Source organism: Myotis lucifugus, unplaced genomic scaffold, assembly GCF_000147115.1.
Source record: "Myotis lucifugus unplaced genomic scaffold, Myoluc2.0 scaffold_38, whole genome shotgun sequence".
In the NCBI taxonomy this organism is placed as follows: domain Eukaryota; kingdom Metazoa; phylum Chordata; class Mammalia; order Chiroptera; family Vespertilionidae; genus Myotis; species Myotis lucifugus.
In genome coordinates this window covers 645684-665574 of record NW_005871086.1, presented here as the reverse complement: position 1 = coordinate 665574, position 19891 = coordinate 645684, and the positions used below count along the sequence as shown (strand labels likewise).

At 42.2% G+C, this 19891-nt stretch overlaps 1 protein-coding gene and 1 pseudogene across 1 annotated transcript; one reads left to right on the top strand and one right to left on the bottom strand.

Moving 5' to 3' along the window:
- Positions 1-3579: 3579 nt before the first annotated feature.
- LOC106696963 lies at positions 3580-4460 on the top strand (annotated as a pseudogene).
- A 781-nt stretch (positions 4461-5241) lies between these two features.
- Positions 5242-6392, bottom strand: LOC102436329 (olfactory receptor 5AU1). Its single transcript, XM_014454772.2, is given in 3 exon segments — positions 5242-6259; positions 6262-6322; positions 6324-6392. Coding segments are annotated over 3 exon segments (1086 nt in total). The 3' UTR covers positions 5242-5303.
- Between the last annotated feature and the right edge of the window lie 13499 nt (positions 6393-19891).

Genomic DNA, 19891 nt, shown 5'->3' with positions numbered 1-19891 from the left:
CAGATTTACATCTATCCTTGTTATGTTTACTGTGTGCTTGACACTGTCTTAAACACTCACAGTCCTTTAACTCAGCACTCCTAGGAAGCAGGCACCATTATCCCTGCCCCGCAGATAAGGAAAATGAAGCACAAGAAGGTTAAGTAGTGTCACACGGCTAGTCCGTGAAAGAGGCCATTCACATCCAGAAGCCCTTATTCTAGCGTTCATGCACTTTAACCAGCATGTCATGCTGCCTGTGGCCAACAGTGATTCACAAAGGAAGTTCAGGAGGGCAAAGCTATTTTCATAATAATCCTAAGATTCTTTCCTCCTTTTCGTTCTCATTCTCTTATGAGTACACAGAAGAGCTTTCCAGAGGCTACGGGAAGTATACTGATATCACTTTAATGACTAATAGAAAATGTGTTTACATCATCTTGTGTTTGCTAGGATTTTCTAAGGCAAGCTCTTTGGGTCCTGAAACCAAAACATTTGAGCACCATTGCCCTAAGGCAATGATTTTCAACCTTCTTCATTTCATGGCCCATATAAACTAATTACTAAAATTCTGCAGCACACCAAAAAAATGGTATAATATTTTTTAATCCTCACCCAAGGATATGTTTTTATTGATTTGAAAGGGAGAGGAAGGGGGGGAAGAGAGGAACATCAATTGGTTGCCTCCCATACACACCCCAACCTAGGTCAAACCCAAACCTGAAATCTTTTTATTTTAATATGTTTTTATTGATTTCAGAGAGAGAAAGGGAGAGGAAGAGAGAGATAGAAAGATCAATGATGAAAGACAACCATTGATCCATTGCCTCCTGCACTCCTCCTGTTGGGAACTGAGCCCACAACCAGGACATGTGCCTTGACTGTGACCTCCTGGTTCATGGGTCAATGCTCAACCACTGAGGCACACTGGCCAGGAGCAAACCCTAAATCTTTTGGTGTGTGGATGATTCTCCAACCAACTGAGCCACCTGGCTAGGGTGAAAAAATAGGTATAATTTTGATTCATTCACACCAGATGGCTATTGTTGTGTTGGCTGTTGTCATTTTTCATTTGACAATCTAAGGGAAAAGAGATTAGTGCCCCTGACTAAATAGTCAGGTATTGCATGTTTTAAAAATCTCGTGGCACACTGGTTGAAAATCGTTGCCCTAAAGTAAAGGAGACATGGTTTCTGAAAGAATAATAAAGACTGATGCCAGAATTCATTCATTCCTTTACTCATTCAATAATTATTGAGCACTATATTCCAGGTATTGTTCCAGATGTGGGGATTACAGTGGTGAACAAGAGTAGCATGGTCCCTTTACTCTTCGAGTTTGGTGCAATGTTCATAAAACATTAGGGTGCCTGGGAATCCCTTGGTAAACTAATTAAAAGTCCTCAATTCCCATCTCAGTGGTTGAGCATCAATTCATGAACCAGGAGGCCACGGTTCCATCCCCAATCAGGGTACATGCCAGGTTTCAGTCTCGAACCCCAATAGGGGGCGTGCAGGAGGCATGGGATCAATGATTCTCTCTCATCATTGATGTGTCTATCTTTCTCTGTCCCTTCCTCTCTGAAATCAATAAAAATATATTTAAAATAAGAAGGAATTGGAAAGCTAATTAAAGATCTACCTTTTTAAAAGGCACCAGTTCCAGATGGATTTATAGCTGAGAATCATTTTTAAGGAACAGATATTTCTATCTTATTTAAATTATTCTATTGGAAAAGTTGAAAGAACTTAAATACATTTTATAAAACTAGTTTACCCTTAATACTAAAACACAATAAAGATAATACAAAAAGACCATAAAACCCAGTCAGCGTGGCTCAGTGTTTGAGCATCAACCTATGAACCAGTAGAGTATGGTTCAATTCCTGGTCAGGGCACATACCTGGGTTGAGGGCTCAATCCCCAGTGTGGGACATGCAGGAGGCAGCCGATTAATGATTTGCTCTTATCATTTTTGTTTCTATCTCTCTCTCCTTCTCCCTTCCTCTGTGAAATCAATAAAAAATATATTTTAAAAAACGACCATAAACCAAGTTTATTTTTGAATATAGATGCCAAGACTCTAAATAATCTCTTTGCAAATCAGATCCAACAGTCTATTAAAAGAAAATCATTTTATGACCAAGTAGGATTCCAGGAAACAAAAATGGTTTAACAAAAGGAAATCTATGTCTTCAATTTACCTCGGAAATATAATATAGGAGGAAGATTAATGACTATATCAAGTTATTGAAAAGGCATTTGATAAAAATTCAGCAGCCATTTCTAATAAGAACAGCTATTTATTCCAGGCATTTGTTCCCAGGGCTTTGCTTGCATTAATTTATTTAATTCTCCTAACAACAACTGTATTGCTGCAATTATTTTTTATCCCTACTTTACAAAGGAGAAACTCAATGAGGTTAAATAATGTCACACATATGGAAATGATGGAGCCAGGATTTGAACCAAGGTAGTGTATCTCTAGAACCCACATTCTTATCAGCTATACTATACCACCTCTAATAAAATTTCTAATTAGCACCAAAAGAAAATCACTATACTTAAATATGATCAACATTAATTATTAAAGGCTAACAGTAAAGTCTATTAGGAAAGGAGAAGTTGCCATTAAATTTAGGAACAAGTTCAGTTTCAGGATTTTTGTGTGGGTGTGTCAATACATAGCACCATTCTTCCCCTCCTGATTCTAAACAATTTAGAAAAAGGATAAAATATAATCAGATAGATAGCAAAATATCAATTGTGTTACTGTTAAAGGCGAAAGTATATGAATTGTATCTGTGGGAACATAGTCTTTATGAAACTGAACTCCAGAGTTAAGCAGACTTTGCTGAGTGAGTCATGGATTCACTGAGCCAGGGCAGGTCTCCCCCGCGAGGGGACTAGCCAAGCATGCCTGGTTCCTTTTCTTCACGTTTACCAAGGAGGACAAAGAGCCCAGGAATATCATGCTTGATTGAGTTCCCTCTATCTGATTTAATTAAAAATGTTTAGTTTAATTCAATCACAACTTACAAATTACCAGGAACAGAATGCTAGCAGGGACAACAGTCTTTGAGAAAGGCAAAATATGTTCTCCTCATTCTCACTCTGTGGTGTGCTTATATAGCAGCTTAGGGGTGCTGCTATAAAGGAAAAGGTGAGGGAACATACCAATGACTATTATATGCTGAATGATTTACCTGCAGTATCTGAGGACTTAATTTAAAACTCACACCTCTTAGCCCTGGCTGGGTAACTCAGTTGGTTAAAGCATTGTCCCGATATGCCAAGATTGTGGGTTTGATCCCCAGTCAGGGCACATACAAGAATCAACCAATGAATGCACAAAGACGTGGAACAACAAATTGATGTTTCTCTCTCTCCCTCTCTAAAAGTCTATTCACATTTTTAAAAAAATCTTTATTGTTGAAATTATTACACAGGTTCCCTTTTTTCCCCCATTAACCCTTCTAGCCTGCCCCCATATTTAAAAAAAAAGTTTAAACCACACCAATTAAAATGCGAGACATCATCTTTTCCGTGCTACCCAGAGAGGTGCCCACACAGTGTTGTTCTGAGTTTCCACATGAAGGGAAACCTTCACAATGTCCGGAGCCCTTGATGTCCTGCAAATGAAGGAGGAGGATGTCCTTACATTCCTTGCAGCAGGACCCCACTTAGGTGGCACTAACTTTGATTTCAAATGAAACAGAACATCTACAAAAGGAAGCGTGGTGGTGTCTGCATCATCAATCTGAAGAGAACCTGGGAGAGCTTCTGCTGGCAGCTCGTGCCACTGTTGCCATTGAAAACCCTGCTGAGGTCAGTGTCACATCGTCCAGGAATACCGGCCAGTGAGCTGCGCTGAAGTGTGCTGCTGCCATTGGAGCCACTGCTATTGCCGCTTCACTCCTGGAACGTCCACCACCCAGATCCAGGCAGCCTTCCGGGAGCTGGGACTTCTGGTGGTTACTGACCCCAGGGCTGACCACCAGCCTCTCACAGAGGTGCCTTATGTTAACCTGCCTCCCCCTGCTCTGTGTATCACAGACTCTCCTCTGAGCGATGTGGGCATTGCCATCCCTTGCAACAACAGGGGGCTCGCTCAGTGGGTCTGCTGTGGTGGATGCGGGCCTGGGAAGTTCATGCGCATGTGCAGCACCGTCTCCCCTGACCACCCACAGGGAGGTCATGCCTGATCTCTACTTCTACAGAGATGGAAAATGAAGAGCAGGCCGCTGCTGGAAAGGCTGTGTCCAAGGAGGAGTTTCAGGGTGAATGGACTTCGGCACCCAAGTTCACTGCTGCGTAACCTGAGGTCACAGAATGGTCTGAAGGCACAGGTACCCTCTGTGCCTATTCAGCCGTTTCCTATTGAAACCTGCATGCTCAGCTGCCACTGAAGCCTGGTCTGCAGCCCCCACTGCTCAGCCCACTGAATGGGTAGGAACAACCACTGAGTGGTCTTAAGCTGTTCTTCCATAGACTCTTAAACAGAATAGAAATAAGGTTGACAGAAGATAGAGTTCTAAAAGTTGTGTCCATTAAAAAAAAAAAAAGATGAGCCCAACTGGCATGGTTCAGTGATTGAGCATCGACCTATGAACCAGGAGTTCACGGTTTGATTCTGGTCAAGGCCACACGCCCAGGTTGGGAGCTCGATCCCTGGTGTGGGGCATGTAGGAGGCAGCCGATCAATGATTCTCTCTCAATATTGATGTTTCTACCTTTCTCTCCCTCTCCCTTCCTCTCTGAAATCAATAAAAATATATATTTTTTAAAAAGTAAAAGAACAACAACAAAAACTTAATTAAAAACAAAAGATGAGTCATCTGTGATTCTTAATTTGCCCAAGCTTATTCAGTTTGAAAGTGACCAAGTAGCTATTTGGCTAGGGGGAAAAGTCAACAAAGACAATGAAACGTCACGTGAACTTTTGAAGTTGTTGTTACAGTATGATTCAAATAACTAGACAATCCAAAAAATGTTTAAGCCAAGGAGTCATTTTTTACAAAGAGGAGATTCTAAAGAATCAACCAAGGTCTTCGAATTAGGTAAGGGGGAACTTTACCATGAAGAACATAAATGTCAGTTTCTAACAATAGAGTGGAATGTTCATAAACATGGATATATGAATGAATCATATGAAAAAAAGTCAGCTCTTTCTACAGCAGGCTGGCAGGCTGATGCAGAAGCACCTGCGTCTAGACCAGAGAGCAAGCCCGCTGCTCCCTGGTGAGCATGGGAATGTGCTCAGATTAGCACCACATAAGGTAAAGTTTCCTCGACTTCCTAAAGATATGTGGTAACGAGTTGAGATCATTCCATTATTTTCCTGCTCCAAACCTTTCTTAAAGCTTCCTTCACATCCTTGTTTCTCAAAGAGTAGATAAGGGGGTTCAGCATTGGGATCACCACCGTGTAGATCACTGCAACTGTGCGGTCTTGGGCCAGGGAGTAGCTGGACCTGGGGCGCAGGTACATAAAAAGTGTTGTGCCATAGAAGAGACACACCGCGGTGAGGTGAGAAGCACAGGTGGAAAAGGCCTTGAACCTGCCCTGGGCTGAATTCATTCTCAGGATGGTGAAGAGAATTAAGAGGTAGGAAACCAAAATGGTGAGGGTGCAGCTCAAAAGGTTGAAACCAGCAAAAATAAACATCAGGATCTCACACAGTGAGGTGCTCACACAAGACAGAGACAGGATGGGCGGTCCATCACAGAAGAAATGTGTGACCACGTGAGCACCACAGAATTTCAAACTGAAGATACAGCTTGTGTGGATAAGAGAATTGAGGAATCCTGCACCATAGGAGCCTACAATCAGAGAGACGCAGACCTCAGGAGACATGGTGACAGGGTAGAGCAGGGGGTTACAAATAGCAGCGTAGCGGTCGTAGGCCATGGCAGCAATGAGATAGCACTCGCTGGTGGCGAAACCCGCATAGAAGAACATCTGGGCCATGCAGCCAAGATAGGAGATCACCTTCCTCTTGGCCAAGAAGTTCACCAGGGTCTGGGGGACAACCGTGGAGGAATACCAGAAATCCAAGAAGGACAGGCTTTTCAGGAGAGAGTACATGGGTGTGTTCAGGGAGGCACTCACATGGATCAGAAGGAACATGATCAGATTCCCCAGCAGAGTGACGATGTACATGCCCAGGAACACCACGAAGAGCAGTGTCTGGAGCTGGGGGTCACTGGTGAGGCCCAAGAGCTCAAATTCCATCTCTCGGCTCAGGTTTGCTCCTTCCATATTTCTCAGGTGCTCTGGGTGTGGAGCGTGGAGAGCACCAGAAATGAGGCAGAGCACCAAGCGGTCTCACTAGGTTTAGTTCTGGCCTGAGGACAGCCTTCCGGAGACTGGTCTGACTGAGGAAGTCCGGTTTTGTAGATGGAACTCAGTCATAAAGAATGTCTTCTCACCCTGGCTGGTGTTTCTCAGTGGTTACAGCATCGGCCTGCACACTGAAGGGTCAGGGGTTTGATTCCTGGTCAACTGCATGTACCTGGGTTGCAGGTTCCATCCCCAGCGCATGCAGGAGGCGACCAATCAATGTGTCACTCTTTCTCTCTCGCTCCCTTCTTCCTTCACTTCCACTCGCTCTAAAATCAATGGAGAAAATATCCTCGGGTGAGGATTAACAACAAAAATAAATAAAATAAAATTTTTAAAAAGAAAGTCTTCTCTACTTGTAGGTTAATTGGGAAGCATTAGTTGATCACCAATGGAAAATATTAAAAAATAGATACACAGTTTGGTCTCTCAGGAATCTTAAACAATTCTAAATAATCAGTTATTTATCAAATATATATTGACCGTCTTCCATATGCTTAGCTCTGTGTTCCCCTGACCTTGCCCTGGCTGGTTTGGCTCAGTGGATAGAGCATCAGCCTGTGGACTGAAGGGTCCCGGGTTCGATTCCAGTCAAGGGCACATGCCCGGGTTGCAGGCTCGATCCCCAGTGTGGGGCATGCAGGAGGCAGCCGATCAATGATTCTCTCTCATTATTGATGTTTTTATCTCTCCCTCTCCCTTCCTCTCTGGAATCAATAAAAAAACATTTTTAAAAAAAAGAGTGTCTGACCTTCTTAGAGACAGTATATTTCGTGTTTAAACACATAGACTCTGGTGTCAGACTGCCCACGTTCCAAGCCGAAACCTTCTATTTGTTTTACTGTGGAAACGTTATTTGACCATTCCGAGTTTCAGGTTTCTCATTTGTAAAATAGGGATAATAGCATTAATCTCAAAAGATTGTTGTAAAAATTCAATGAGTTAATCCATGTAAAGCACTTAAATAAAGCCTAGTACATGAAAAAAATTAAAGAATGTTAGCTTTGCCGAAACCGGTTTGGCTCAGTGGATAGAGCGTCGACCTGCGGACTGAAAGGTCCCAGGTCAAGGGCATGTACCTGGGTTGCGGGCACATCCCCAGTAGGAGATGTGCAGGAGGCAGCTGATCCATGTTTCTCTCTCATCGATGCTTCTAACTCTCTATCTCTCTCCCTTCCTCTCTGTAAAAAATCAATAAAATATATTTTTTTAAAAAAAGAATGTTAGCTTTGAATATTCTAAGCTAAGTTGGGGAGATAGACCTAACACATGATCAATAAAACAAAACAACAACACCCTGGCCAGTGCAGTTCAGTTGGTTGAGCAGCATCCCATGCATCAAAAGGCCATGGGTTTGATTCCCTGTCGGCACATACCTAGACTGCACGTTCAGTCCCCGGTTGGGGCGCACACGGAGGGCAACTGATCGATGTTTCTCTCTCTTCCTCTCTCTCTTTCCCTTCCTCTCTCTCTAGAATCAATAAAAACATCCTCTCTGGTGAGGATAAAAACAAACAAAAAAAAACCATGAGTGCAAATTTGAACAGAGGGCATCAGTAACTTCTTTTAAAGCATCCAGAGCATATTTAAGTGATGTCTCTGAAATGTAACATTCAGACATTCTTAACCCAACAGCTTCTAATTTATAATGAACCCCATTACTGCAGTGATGTGGCAGTGCTAGATTTGGGTTGCAAATGGCATCAGCCCCATTGGTGTCAAAAGCAAACTCAGCTTCAAGGCAAATAACAAGGACTTCAGAGAAATGACTGTAAAATCCCAGTGAAGAGTGGAGTCATAATCTTGAGACCCAGTTTCACATCTTTCCTCAGTAGACTGTTTTGGTGTGGGTAGTAGGTCTGCAAGTATCTCTCTGATTTAAAAAATGGACAAAACAAGGAATGTGGCCAATACTCAAGGTAGGGTAGATGAGGTGGTGAGGTGTGATGGAACCGAGTAGGGTGGTAGCTGATCAGATCCCCCAGATGTATGACTTGCTTTAAATCCAATCTCTTTCTTTCTCTACCCTTTTTTCTCTCATCTCTCTTCTCCAAGCTGCACTAAATTCAAAATTATTCAGAATATAGTCAATCAAGAAACTGGAGAAATTGACATCTCTGACAGTTTTTCAAAGGTTTCTAGAATAACTGCTATTTCTGTTGACTGCAGTTTGTACCTGTGAATGAAAACCAAGAAGAAAACATAAGGGAGACCTTATAGGGAAATGAATTGGGAGTGAAGTAAGTAGGAGTGAGAGCAGATGCCTGAGGCCTGTAGTTGAGGGAGGAGCAGGAGAGGGGCTTTATTTATACATCCTTCATGGCCTTCTCCCTGGAATAGCAGAATGGGGACACAGAGAGCAGGCAGCCAGAGGAAGCAGCCAGTGACTCTGAGCAACAGTGGTCCCAAACAATAGTTCTTTTTTAAAAAACAAAACAAAACATATTTTATTGATTTTTTTGCAGAGAGGAAGGGAGAGGGATAGAGAGTTAGAAACATCAATGAGAGAGAATCATCGATCAGCTGCCTCCTGCACACCCCCTGCTGGGGATGTGCCCACAACCAAGGTACATGCCCTTGACCAGAATCAAACCTGGGACCCTTCAGTCCACAGGCCGATGCTCTATCCACTGAGCCAAACCTGTTAGGGCCCAAACAATAGTTCTTAAACATTAAAGTGCCTTGCCCAAGGGCCACTGGAGAAGCTGCAAATTCTAGGTCTCAACCTCAGAAACTAGACCTATTTATTCCAACAGGTGCATAGCTGGGCCCCAAATCAGGTGACTCTAAAAGAGGTTGTATCTGAACCACAATTTGAGAAACACTAAGCCATGAGGTACCTGCAGACGTGCACATATCTTCCTGAGCCACATGTAAATGTCCTTTTTTAACTTGCTAAGATTCTCCAAGTCCTGGAGGAAAAGCCTGTAGGTAGCATGGCTTTCCTGGACATTCTCTTGCTTACAGAATGTGTATTAGTAGTTAACAATTCCCAGAAATCTGAGTATTACCTGATGATAATCAAACGCCAGAGGATATCCTCCTTCAAAGTTGCTTGAGATATTCTTAAGCAAACCACTTAATTCCAACACAGTCCATGATTGGATGGCAGACTATTGCTCTGGGGGTCAGAACACAAGCCTTCAGTAGAAAAACAGTAAAGATAAAGCCAGATGCATTGGGTTTATAGACTGAGTCTGGGAATCAAAGTCCTCTACTGACTTTAACCACTCCCGTGGTGAGGGGAGTGAGGCAGCCCCACTCCCGGCAAGGCCCTCGCAACTGATCCCATACTGGCGGGAGATATCCCAGAGTCATCTCTTCCCTGGGGAGGATGATGTACATCATGGATGAGGGTTCAGACGGCAGGCCAGGAAGTCAAAATAATTGGCCCCATGTAGACCATTAATGTGTTTACAAAATTATTAGCATCTCCTAGAGTCTCTACTCCTGGGAATCAGGTGACTGGGAAATTGGGAGTGAAGGGAGTGGAGCCACACCAGGTCCCTGCCAATAATGCTTCATTAGCCCCAAAGGACTGCTCTACCTGAACTCCAAACTTAACACCTAGGTCATTGTTATCTGTATTTCCTCCACACTAGAAAACCAAGTTTGTACAGTTTTTCTTTCTTCTATGCCAGCTACCCAATTTAGACTGTGACCTAGATTATAGCCGAGGACCTCCCCATTCATCAAGATCATAGTAAAATGTAGAGGTATATTATTTTTTCCCAAATACTTGGGGATTTTCTAGAGATTGTTACTGACTTTAATTTAATAGCATGTGGTCAGAGAACACACTTTGTCTGATTTAAATGCTTTCAAAGTTATTGAAACCTGTTTTATGGACCAGAATACTGTCTCTCTTAGTGAACGTTCCATGTCCACTTGAAAAGAATGCATGATCTGCTGTTGTCCTGTAGAGGGGTCTATCATTGTCAGTTAGATCAAGTTGTTGATAGTGTTATTCATATCTGCTTCTATATCCGTACTAATGTTCTGCCGAATTGTTCTATCAAGAATTGAAAAGGGAGTACACTGAAATCTCTATCTGTAGTTGTAAATTTATTTCTCCTTGGAGTTCTTCAGTTTTTGCTTCATGTATTTTCAAGTTCTGTTATTAGATACATAAACATTAAACCCTGTTATGTCCTGTTGAAAAAATTTTTAACTTCCATGGCTGGAAGTCTTTTAAAAAGAAAGGGTCAGCCCTACCTAATTTGGCTCAGGGATAGAGTGTCGGCCTACGGACTTAAGGGTCCCGGGTTCGATTCCAGTCAAGGGCACATGCCCAGGTTGCAGGCTTGATCCCCATTAGGGGGCATGCAGGAGGCAGCCAATCAATGATTCTCTCTCATCATTGATGTTTCTATCTCTCTATCCCTCTCCCTTCCTCTGTGAAATCAATATATATATATATATATATATATATATATATATATATATATATATTTTTTTTTTTTTTTTAAGGACCAATGCTCTGGCTGGTGTTTCTCAGTGGTTAGAATGTCAGCCTGAGCACTGAAGGGTCTTGGGTTCGATTCCCAGTCAAAGACACATCCCTGGCCCAGTCGGGGCACATGCAGGAGGCAACCAATTAATGTGTCTCTCTCACATTGATGTTTTTCTCTTTCTTTCTCTCCCTCCCTCCCTTCCACTCTCTCTAAAAATATCCTTGGGTGAAGATTTAAAAAAAGGGGGGGGGGTCTATTATTCCTAGTGTTAGCATATGTAGTTAGAGATTAATAAAGGAAAGGAACAAGGGGAATCAGACATTATTAAGCATAATCAACGGGGGAGCATGAGCCTGCTTGTTTCACTAGGAAGTTACAACTTCACACACTCCCCAGGGAACCACCGTCCATTCCCCCACAGATCGCTGGGGGGGGGAAATAAAACAATAAAGAGGAGGGTCAGCACCTGCGCAGTAGAAGTCAAAATGGCATGGTTGGAGGTGCTCTTATGAGGCATGCACAATAGGAGCCAAGGTGGTGACCATAGAGGCCTGCCAGTCTAGCCTGGGGAAAGGATCGGATTGGGTAAAAGACACAACCCCAGAAGACCTAGGTGGGACCTAGTGCAAGCCTGTGAAAGCTTGGGAAGTTGATGGGCTGTTTTGAAAAAGCTTCTGGTCCTTCCCAAGCCTGAGATAATATCATCCCAGGGAACAAAGCCTCTCTCTCTCTCTCTCTCTCTCTCTCTCTCTCTCTCTCTCTCTCTTTCTCTCTCTCTCTCTCTCTCTCTCTCTCTCTCTCTCTCTCTCTCTCTCGACCAGTAACACGTGCAACCAAGCAGGTTTAGCAGCCAACCAAGTCTGCAGCAGACGTCGCAGACTCCGAAGGACTAAGCTTTAATATGAAACAGACACTCTGGAGACTGGTCCTTGTTTTGGCCTTGATGAAGGCAAACTGGAGTTTTCCATGGCAGCACAGATGGAGTTAAGACATTGGAAATCCAGGGGCAGCCGTCTATTTCCACCCGAATAAATCTTGCCACGTCACCACCTCCCGTGCATGGGTCTGTAGAATGCTTCCATGCAATCCTGGGGGAAAAGGTACAATTTCCACTGGCAGCACTAGCAAAGAAAGGAGAAGGAGAAGGAGGCCAGTCTTGGGGCGTGGAGTCTAAACAACCAGCAACATGGATAAATAGGAAAGACATATTCAACACCCAGGAGTTTGCAAGCATTTTTATATATCAAGTGTGGGGCGGGGGGGAGGGAGATGTAAGTCGTTCTGAAAGACTTTACATTAGCCATAGACAAAGGCGATAGGAGAAGGTGAAGAGGAGCTAGTTCTGGGATGGACGCAGCAGAGTCCTGAAGCTCATGTGCAAATGAGAAGCGGAGGCTGCAGGGGTCCCACAGTGGCAGGCTGTGCTCTCCTTTGGATAATCACAGAAAGAGCCACCTGGAACTTCAGCAGATTATAGGGATGTGAGCAGTCTTTTGTCAGAGCTGTTCCATGGCTACTAACAGGCTTGTTGTTCTGTCTCTTTCTCCTGCCACGGTAACTTTACTTTAGGGCATCTCAGAATCTCTTTTCTTGTCAGTCCTCTTTGATAAATTTGCCCATTTGTCATTATAACACAGCCTTCTTTATGCCTGCTAATATTTTTGTTCTGAAACATACTTCCTGATATTAATATTGTCACTACAGTGTTATTTTTATTACTTTTAGCCTGGTATACCTTTTCCATCTCTTCACGGTTAACCCTTTATTTTCAACCTTTCTGTGCCATTATATTTGCAGAATTTCCCCAAGCAGACCTGAAACCTAGGTCTTTAGGATAATGATATGCCTGGAATATTGACTTCAGATGTAACTTGTCACACAGTAAGCGTTCAGGGGCTTTATCAGAACAGCTGGCATGGGCTAGGCAGAAATCAAACAAGCCTCATGAGTGGCAACTCTGAAAAGGATGGAATGGAGATCTGAAGGCCAGGGAGAAGTGTTCCACTGATAAAGTGCTGCAGTGTATTCTCTATGCAGGTACTACCTTTATTCAGTTAGTTTGTTACACCCTCTATGTATTACAGTAAAGAAATTTGTGTCCTTCATTTGTGTCTGTTAGCTCGTTTCACATACGGTCATTTTGGAAACCAACACTCCACATTTCAGGTATGGCTTTTGTAAATAGCAAGTATCTGGAATTCTCTCTTTTAACCAATCAGAGTATCTCTGCTTTTATATAGGTAAGATGTTGGAAGGTTTGGGTTCAGGCTTTTTTATTCTTTCTATAATTATTATTATTATTATTGGCTTAAAATTTATTTCTTCATAGAAATTTATTTCTGGAAGCAACAGGTCCAAAGTCAAGGTGTCTCTAGGGCCATATTCCCTCTGAAGGCTCCAGGAGAGAAGGAATCCTCTCTTGCCTCTTCCAGCTTCTGATGGCTCCAGGTGCTCCTTGGCTTGTAGCAACACAGTTCCATTCTGTCTCTGTCTTCACATGGCCTCTCCTCTGTGAGTGCGGCTTCTCTTTTCTCTCGTATTGGACTTGGGGCACATCAGGGCAATTCAGATGATCTCATCTCAAGATTCTTAATTCAATTACATTTACAAAGACTTTTTCTTAATAAGAAAGCATTCACAGGGTTTTTAAATATATTTTATTGATTTTTCACAGAGAGGAAGGGAGAGAGATAGAGAGTTAGAAACATCGATGAGAGAGAAATATCGATCAGCTGCCTCCTGCACACCCCCCACTGGGGATGTGCCCACAACCCAGGTACATGCCCTTGACCGGAATCGAACCCGGGACCCTTCAGTCCGCAGGCCGACGCTCCATCCACTGAGCCAAACCGGTTTTGGCAAAAGACTTTTTCTTAATAAGAAAGCATTCACAGGGTTTCCCTATTAGGACATGAACTTATTTTGAAAGGGACCACCTCTTTTGTTCTTCTTCCCCCCCCCTCCTCCTCTCCTCCTCCTCCTCCTCTCCTTTCCTCCTCTTTTCCCCTCCTCCTCCTCCTCTTCCTCCTCTTCCTCCTCTTCCTCCTCTTCCTTCTCTCCCCTCTTCCTTCTCTCCCCTCCTCCTCCTTCTCCCCCTCCTCTCCTCTCCTCCTCCTGCTCTTCTCCCCTCCTCTTCCTCCTCCCCTTCCCTCCTCCTCCTCCTTTTCCTACTTTTTCTTTTTCCACCTCCTCTTCTTTTTACAATTTTGGGGGCTTTTTGATACATTAAATTAAATTTTATTTTTTCCATTTGTCATACTTTTTCAAATTTGCTTTCCTCCCCCACCCGATTCCTGTTTCCTTTTGGATTAAGATTTCTTTGTTTTTCACTGCATTTTTTTCTTCTTCTACCAATTCCTCTTTATTAGTAGCTCTCCTTAAATACTTAACAATCATATTTGATTTAATAGTCTATTAAATATGCTTAAATTCATTAGTTCATAATGAGATGGATTAGTTATGTATTGCCACACAACAATTTGTCCCAAATTTTATCAGTTAAAATCAATAAACATTTATTATCTCGTACTTCGTGGAAGTGACATACTCTAATTTCTGCAATATTCTTTTGGTTACACAGGTCAGCCTTATTCACTGTAGGAGTGGACTATACAAAGGCATGAATATCAGGAGGTGAGAGTCGGTGGAGCTATCAAAGACTGCCTATCATAGTCTGCCTCTGGCCCTCACTGATGCATGTCCACCTTACATGCAAAATTTACTCACCCCCTCCACAGACCCCCAAAAGTCGCATCCCATTAGAGTGGCAGCTCAAGGTCCATAATTACATCATCTAAATCATGTATGGATGAAGCTCATCAGGTATGGTTCCCTACATAGAATCTCTCCAGAATAATTCCTCTCAATCATAAAGCTGATTAACTAAATACATCTGGCTTCTACATGCACACACATAACACAGGGCAGGTATAAAAGAAACACCACGGGGAAAATAGGAGGAGGGGGAGGCAGGCACGCAGGAGTCACTGCATCATAGAAATTTTGAAATTCCGTAGGACACTTGTTGGCAAACCTTTCGTTAGGATTCAAGTCCTGGGAATAATTCTCTGTGGCTGTGTGCTCCGCCTCTGAGATCATGATTCTGCCCTGCTGAACCACCCTTCACTTTCTATGAAAGCAAGTCTGTGTTTGTAGCCGAGCGGTCCCCGCTTGCTTCCTGTCTGAAGAAGTTTGGGGTTGAGAGGCTTCTTTTCATTTCCTACTGTCTTACAGTTCAAGCCGCTGTGGTTCTGCCACCCCAGGTCTTCTGTGAATCTTGTTGGGATTTTTCCACTGGACAGAAATCACCGTTAGATGCCTCTTTGAGACAGCTCTGTGCCTTGACCTCTGCTGAGAGTGCTGAGGGTGAGGCTCTCGGGCGTTTTAGAATCCTCCTGTTTGGCTGAACTATTCTCTGAGGCGCCACCTTGAATGGTTCTCAGGTCTGAGCAAGAGAGTTTACGCTCGCCCTCAGCTTCACCTTTAGACACCGTTTCCTTGAGAACGCCCTGAACGTGCTCTCCCCGTCGCCACTTGTTAGTATTCGCTTTACTCGCATCTGAAAAGGCTGGGGATTTTCTGACCTCAGGATCCTTGCTGCTTCTTGTGGAACAACCATCCCTACACCTTATCTCTCCCCTCTCACATTCACTCTAAGAAGCTAGAAGAAATTAGGCAACACTTTTCAACACCCTTCCCAAACACCCTTCCCTATTCTTGCATAGGTCACCCATTTCACCAGGTACATTGTCTACCTTCTGCACCGCTGCCGGCAGCATTGTTGCTAAACATTCTGCCACTTCATAAAAAAGGCTCCCTTTTCTCCAGTTTCCAAAAACATTTTCCTCCTGTTTCTTTCTTTTTTTAAAAATATATTTTATTGATTTTTTACAGAGAGGAAGGGAAAGGGATAGAGAATTAGAAACATCCATGAGAGAGAAACATCGATCAGCTGCCTCCTGCACAGCTACTACTGGGGATGTGCCCACAACCAAGGTACATGCCCTTGACCGGAATCGAACCTGGGACCCTTCGGTCCGCAGGCCGACGCTCTATACACTGAGCCAAACCAGTTAGGGCAGTGGTCAGCAAACTCATTAGTCAACAGAGCCAAATATCAACAGTACAACGATTGAAATTTCTTTTGAAGAAAACAGCCACACACAAAAAAAGAAATGGCTACAAACAAGTACCTTTCAATAATAACTTCAAACGTAAACGGACTAAATGCTCCAACCAAAAGACATCGAGTGGCTGCATGGATAAAAAAACATGACCCATACATCTGCTGTCTACAAGAGACCCACCTCATTAGAAGGGACTCACACAGACTGAAAGTGAAGGGATGAAAAAATATCTTTCAGGCAAATGGAAAGGAAAAGAAAACTGGGGTAGCAATATTTATATCGGACAAAATACATCTCAAAGTGAAGGCCATAACAAAAGATAAGGAAGGCCACTTCATAATACTAAAGGGATCAATACAACAAGAGGATATAACCCTGATAAACATATATGCACCCAATGCAGGAGCACCTACATACATAAGAAAACTCCTGGAAGATATCAGGGGAGAGATCGACAACAATACAATCATAGTAGGGGACTTTAATACACCACTGACATCACTGGATAAATCCGCTAGACAAACAATCAAAAAGAAAAAGCAATCCTAAATGACTCACTAGATCAGATGGACTTAATTGACATCTTCAGAACACTTCACCCCAAAGCCATGGAATATACATTCCTCTCAGGTGCTCATGGGACATATTCAAAAATAGACCACATATTGGGTCACAAGCAAAGTCTCCACAAATTCAAGAAGATTGAAATCATAAAAAGCATCTTCTCAGACCACGATGGCATAATGTTAGAAATAAACTACAATAAAAACAACCCAAAATATTCAAACACTTGGAAGCTGAATAGCATGTTATTAAATATTGATTGGGTTACCAATGACATCAAAGAAGAAATTAAAAACATCCTGGAATCTAATGACAATGAAAACACAACAATCCAAAACCTCTGGGACACAATGAAAGCAGTCCTGAGAGGGAAGTTTATAACTCTACAGGCCTATCTCAAAAAACAAGAAAAAATGGTAGTAAATCATCTAACTCTTCAACTCAAAGAATTAAAAAGAGAGCAACAAGAAAACCTCAGAGTGAACAGAAGGAAGGAGATAATAAAGATTAGAGCAGAAATCAATGAAATAGAGACCAAAAAAACAATACAGAAAATCAATGAAACCAAGAGCTGGTTCTTTGAAAGGATAAACAAGATTGACAAACCCCTAGCCAGGCTCACCAAGAAGCAAAGAGAGAGGTCCCAAATAAACCAAATCAGAAACGATAGAGGCGAAATAACAACAGACCCCACAGAAATACAAATGATTGTTAAACAATACTACGGACAACTCTACTCCAACAAACTAGACAACCTGGAGGAAATGGACAAATTCCTAGAAAAATACAACATTCCAAAACTCAATCAGGAAGAATCAAAAAATCTCAATAGGCCAATAACTATGGAAGAAATTGAAGCAGTCATCAAAAAGCTTCCAGCAAACAAAAGCCCAGGACCAGACGGCTTCTCAGGGGAGTTTTACCAAACTTTCAAGGAAGAACTAAAACCTATCCTCCTCAGACTACTACAAAAAGTTCAAGAGGAAGGAACACTTCCAAGCACATTCTATGAAGCCAGCATCACCCTAATACCAAAACCAGGTAAAGACAACATAATGAAAGAGAATTACAGGCCAATATCCCTCATGAACATAGATGCCAAAATCCTCAACAAAATCTTAGCAAATCGGATCCAGCAGTACATCAGAAAGATCATACACCATGACCAAGTAGGATTTATCCCAGGGATGCAAGGATGGTACAACATCCGTAAATCAATAAACGTGATACATCACATAAACAAATTGAAAGAAAAAAACCACATGGTCATATCAATTGATGCAGAAAAAGCATTCGACAAAATCCAACACCCATTTTTGATAAAAACTCTCAGCAAGGTGGGAATAGAAGGATCATACCTCAACATAATAAAAGCCATATATGACAGGCCCACAGCCAACATCATACTCAATGGACAAAAACTAACACCATTTCCCCTAAGAACAGGAACAAGACAGGGATGCCCACTCTCACCACTCCTCTTCAACATAGTCCTGGAAGTATTAGCCATTGCAATTAGACAAGAAGAAGAAATAAAAGGCATCCAATTGGAAAAGAGGAAGTAAAACTGTCCTTATTTGCAGACGACATGATATTATACATACAAAACCCTAGAGACTCCATCAAAAAACTACTAGACTTAATACATGAATTTGGCAATGTAGCAGGATACAAAATTAACCCCAAGAAATCTGAGGCATTTCTATACACCAATAGTGAACTTTCAGAAAGAGAGATTATAAAAACAATCCCATTTACCATCGCACCAAAAAAATTAAGATACCTAGGAATAAACTTAACTAAAGAGGTAAAAGACCTCTACTCAGAAAACTACAGGACGTTGAAAAAAGAGATAGAGGAAGACATAAAGAGATGGAAGAACATACCATGTTCTTGGATTGGTAGAATCAACATCATCAAAATGTCCATACTACCCAAAGCAATCTATAAATTCAACGCACTTCCCATTAAAATACCAATGGCCTACTTCAAAGATCTAGAACGAACTCTCCAAAAATTCATCTGGAATAAAAAAAGACTCCGAATAGCTGCAGCGATCCTGAGAAAGAACAAAGTAGGTGGGATCTCAATGCCAGATATCAAGCTGTATTACAAAGCCACTGTTCTCAAAACTGCCTGGTACTGGCACAAGAACAGACATATAGATCAGTGGAATAGAATAGAGAGTCCAGAAATTAGCCCGAACCAATATGCTCAATTAATATTTGACAAAGGAGGCAAGAACATACAATGGAGCCAAGATAGTCTCTTCAATAAATGGTGTTGGGAAAATTGGACGGATACATGCAAGAAAATGAAACTAGACCACCAACTTACACCATACACAAGAATAAACTCAAAATGGATAAAGGACTTAAATGTACGACAGGAAACCATAAAAATTCTAGAAGAATCCAAAGGCAACAAAATCTCAGACATATGCCAAAGCAATTTCTTCACTGATACAGCTCCTAGGGCAGTTGAAACTAACGAGAAAATGAACAAATGGGACTACATCAAAATAAAAAGCTTCTGCACAGCAAAAGAAACCATCAACAAAACAACAAGAAAACCCACCTCGTGGGAAAACATATTTGCCAACATCATATCTGATGAGGGCCTAATCTCCAAAATTTATAGGGAACTCATACAACTTAACAAAAAGAAGATAAACAATCCAATCAAAAAATGGGCAAAGGATCTAAATAGACACCTTTCAAAAGAGGACATTCAGAAAGCCAAGAGACATATGAAAACATGCTCAAAGTCACTAATCATCCGAGAGATGCAAATCAAAACAACAATGAGGTACCATCTCACACCTGTCAGAATGGCTATCATCAACAAATCAACAAACGACAAGTGCTGGAGAGGATGTGGAGAAAAAGGAACACTTGTGCACTGCTGGTGGGAATGCAGACTGGTGCAGCCACTATGGAAGACAGTATGGAGTTTCCTCAAAAAACTGGAAATGGAACTCCCATTTGACCCTGTGATCCCACTTCTAGGAATATATCCCAAGAAACCAGAAACACCAATCAGAAAGGATATGTGCACCCATATGTTCATAGCAGCACAATTCACCATAGCTAAGATCTGGAAACAGCCTAAGTGCCCATCAGTAGATGAATGGATTAGAAAACTGTAGTACATCTACACGATGGAATACTATGCTGCTGTAAAAAAGAAGGAACTCTTACAATTTGCAACAGCATGGATGGAACTGGAGAGCATTATGCTAAGTGAAACAAGCCAGTCAATGAAGGAAAAATACCACATGATCTCACTCATTCATGGATAATAAAGACCATTACAAACTTTTGAACAATAATAGATACAGAGGCAGAGCTGCCTCAAACTGATTGTTAAACTGCAGTGGGAAGGCCAGGGAGGGTTGGGGGGCAGGAGGAAGGGGAGTAAGAGATCA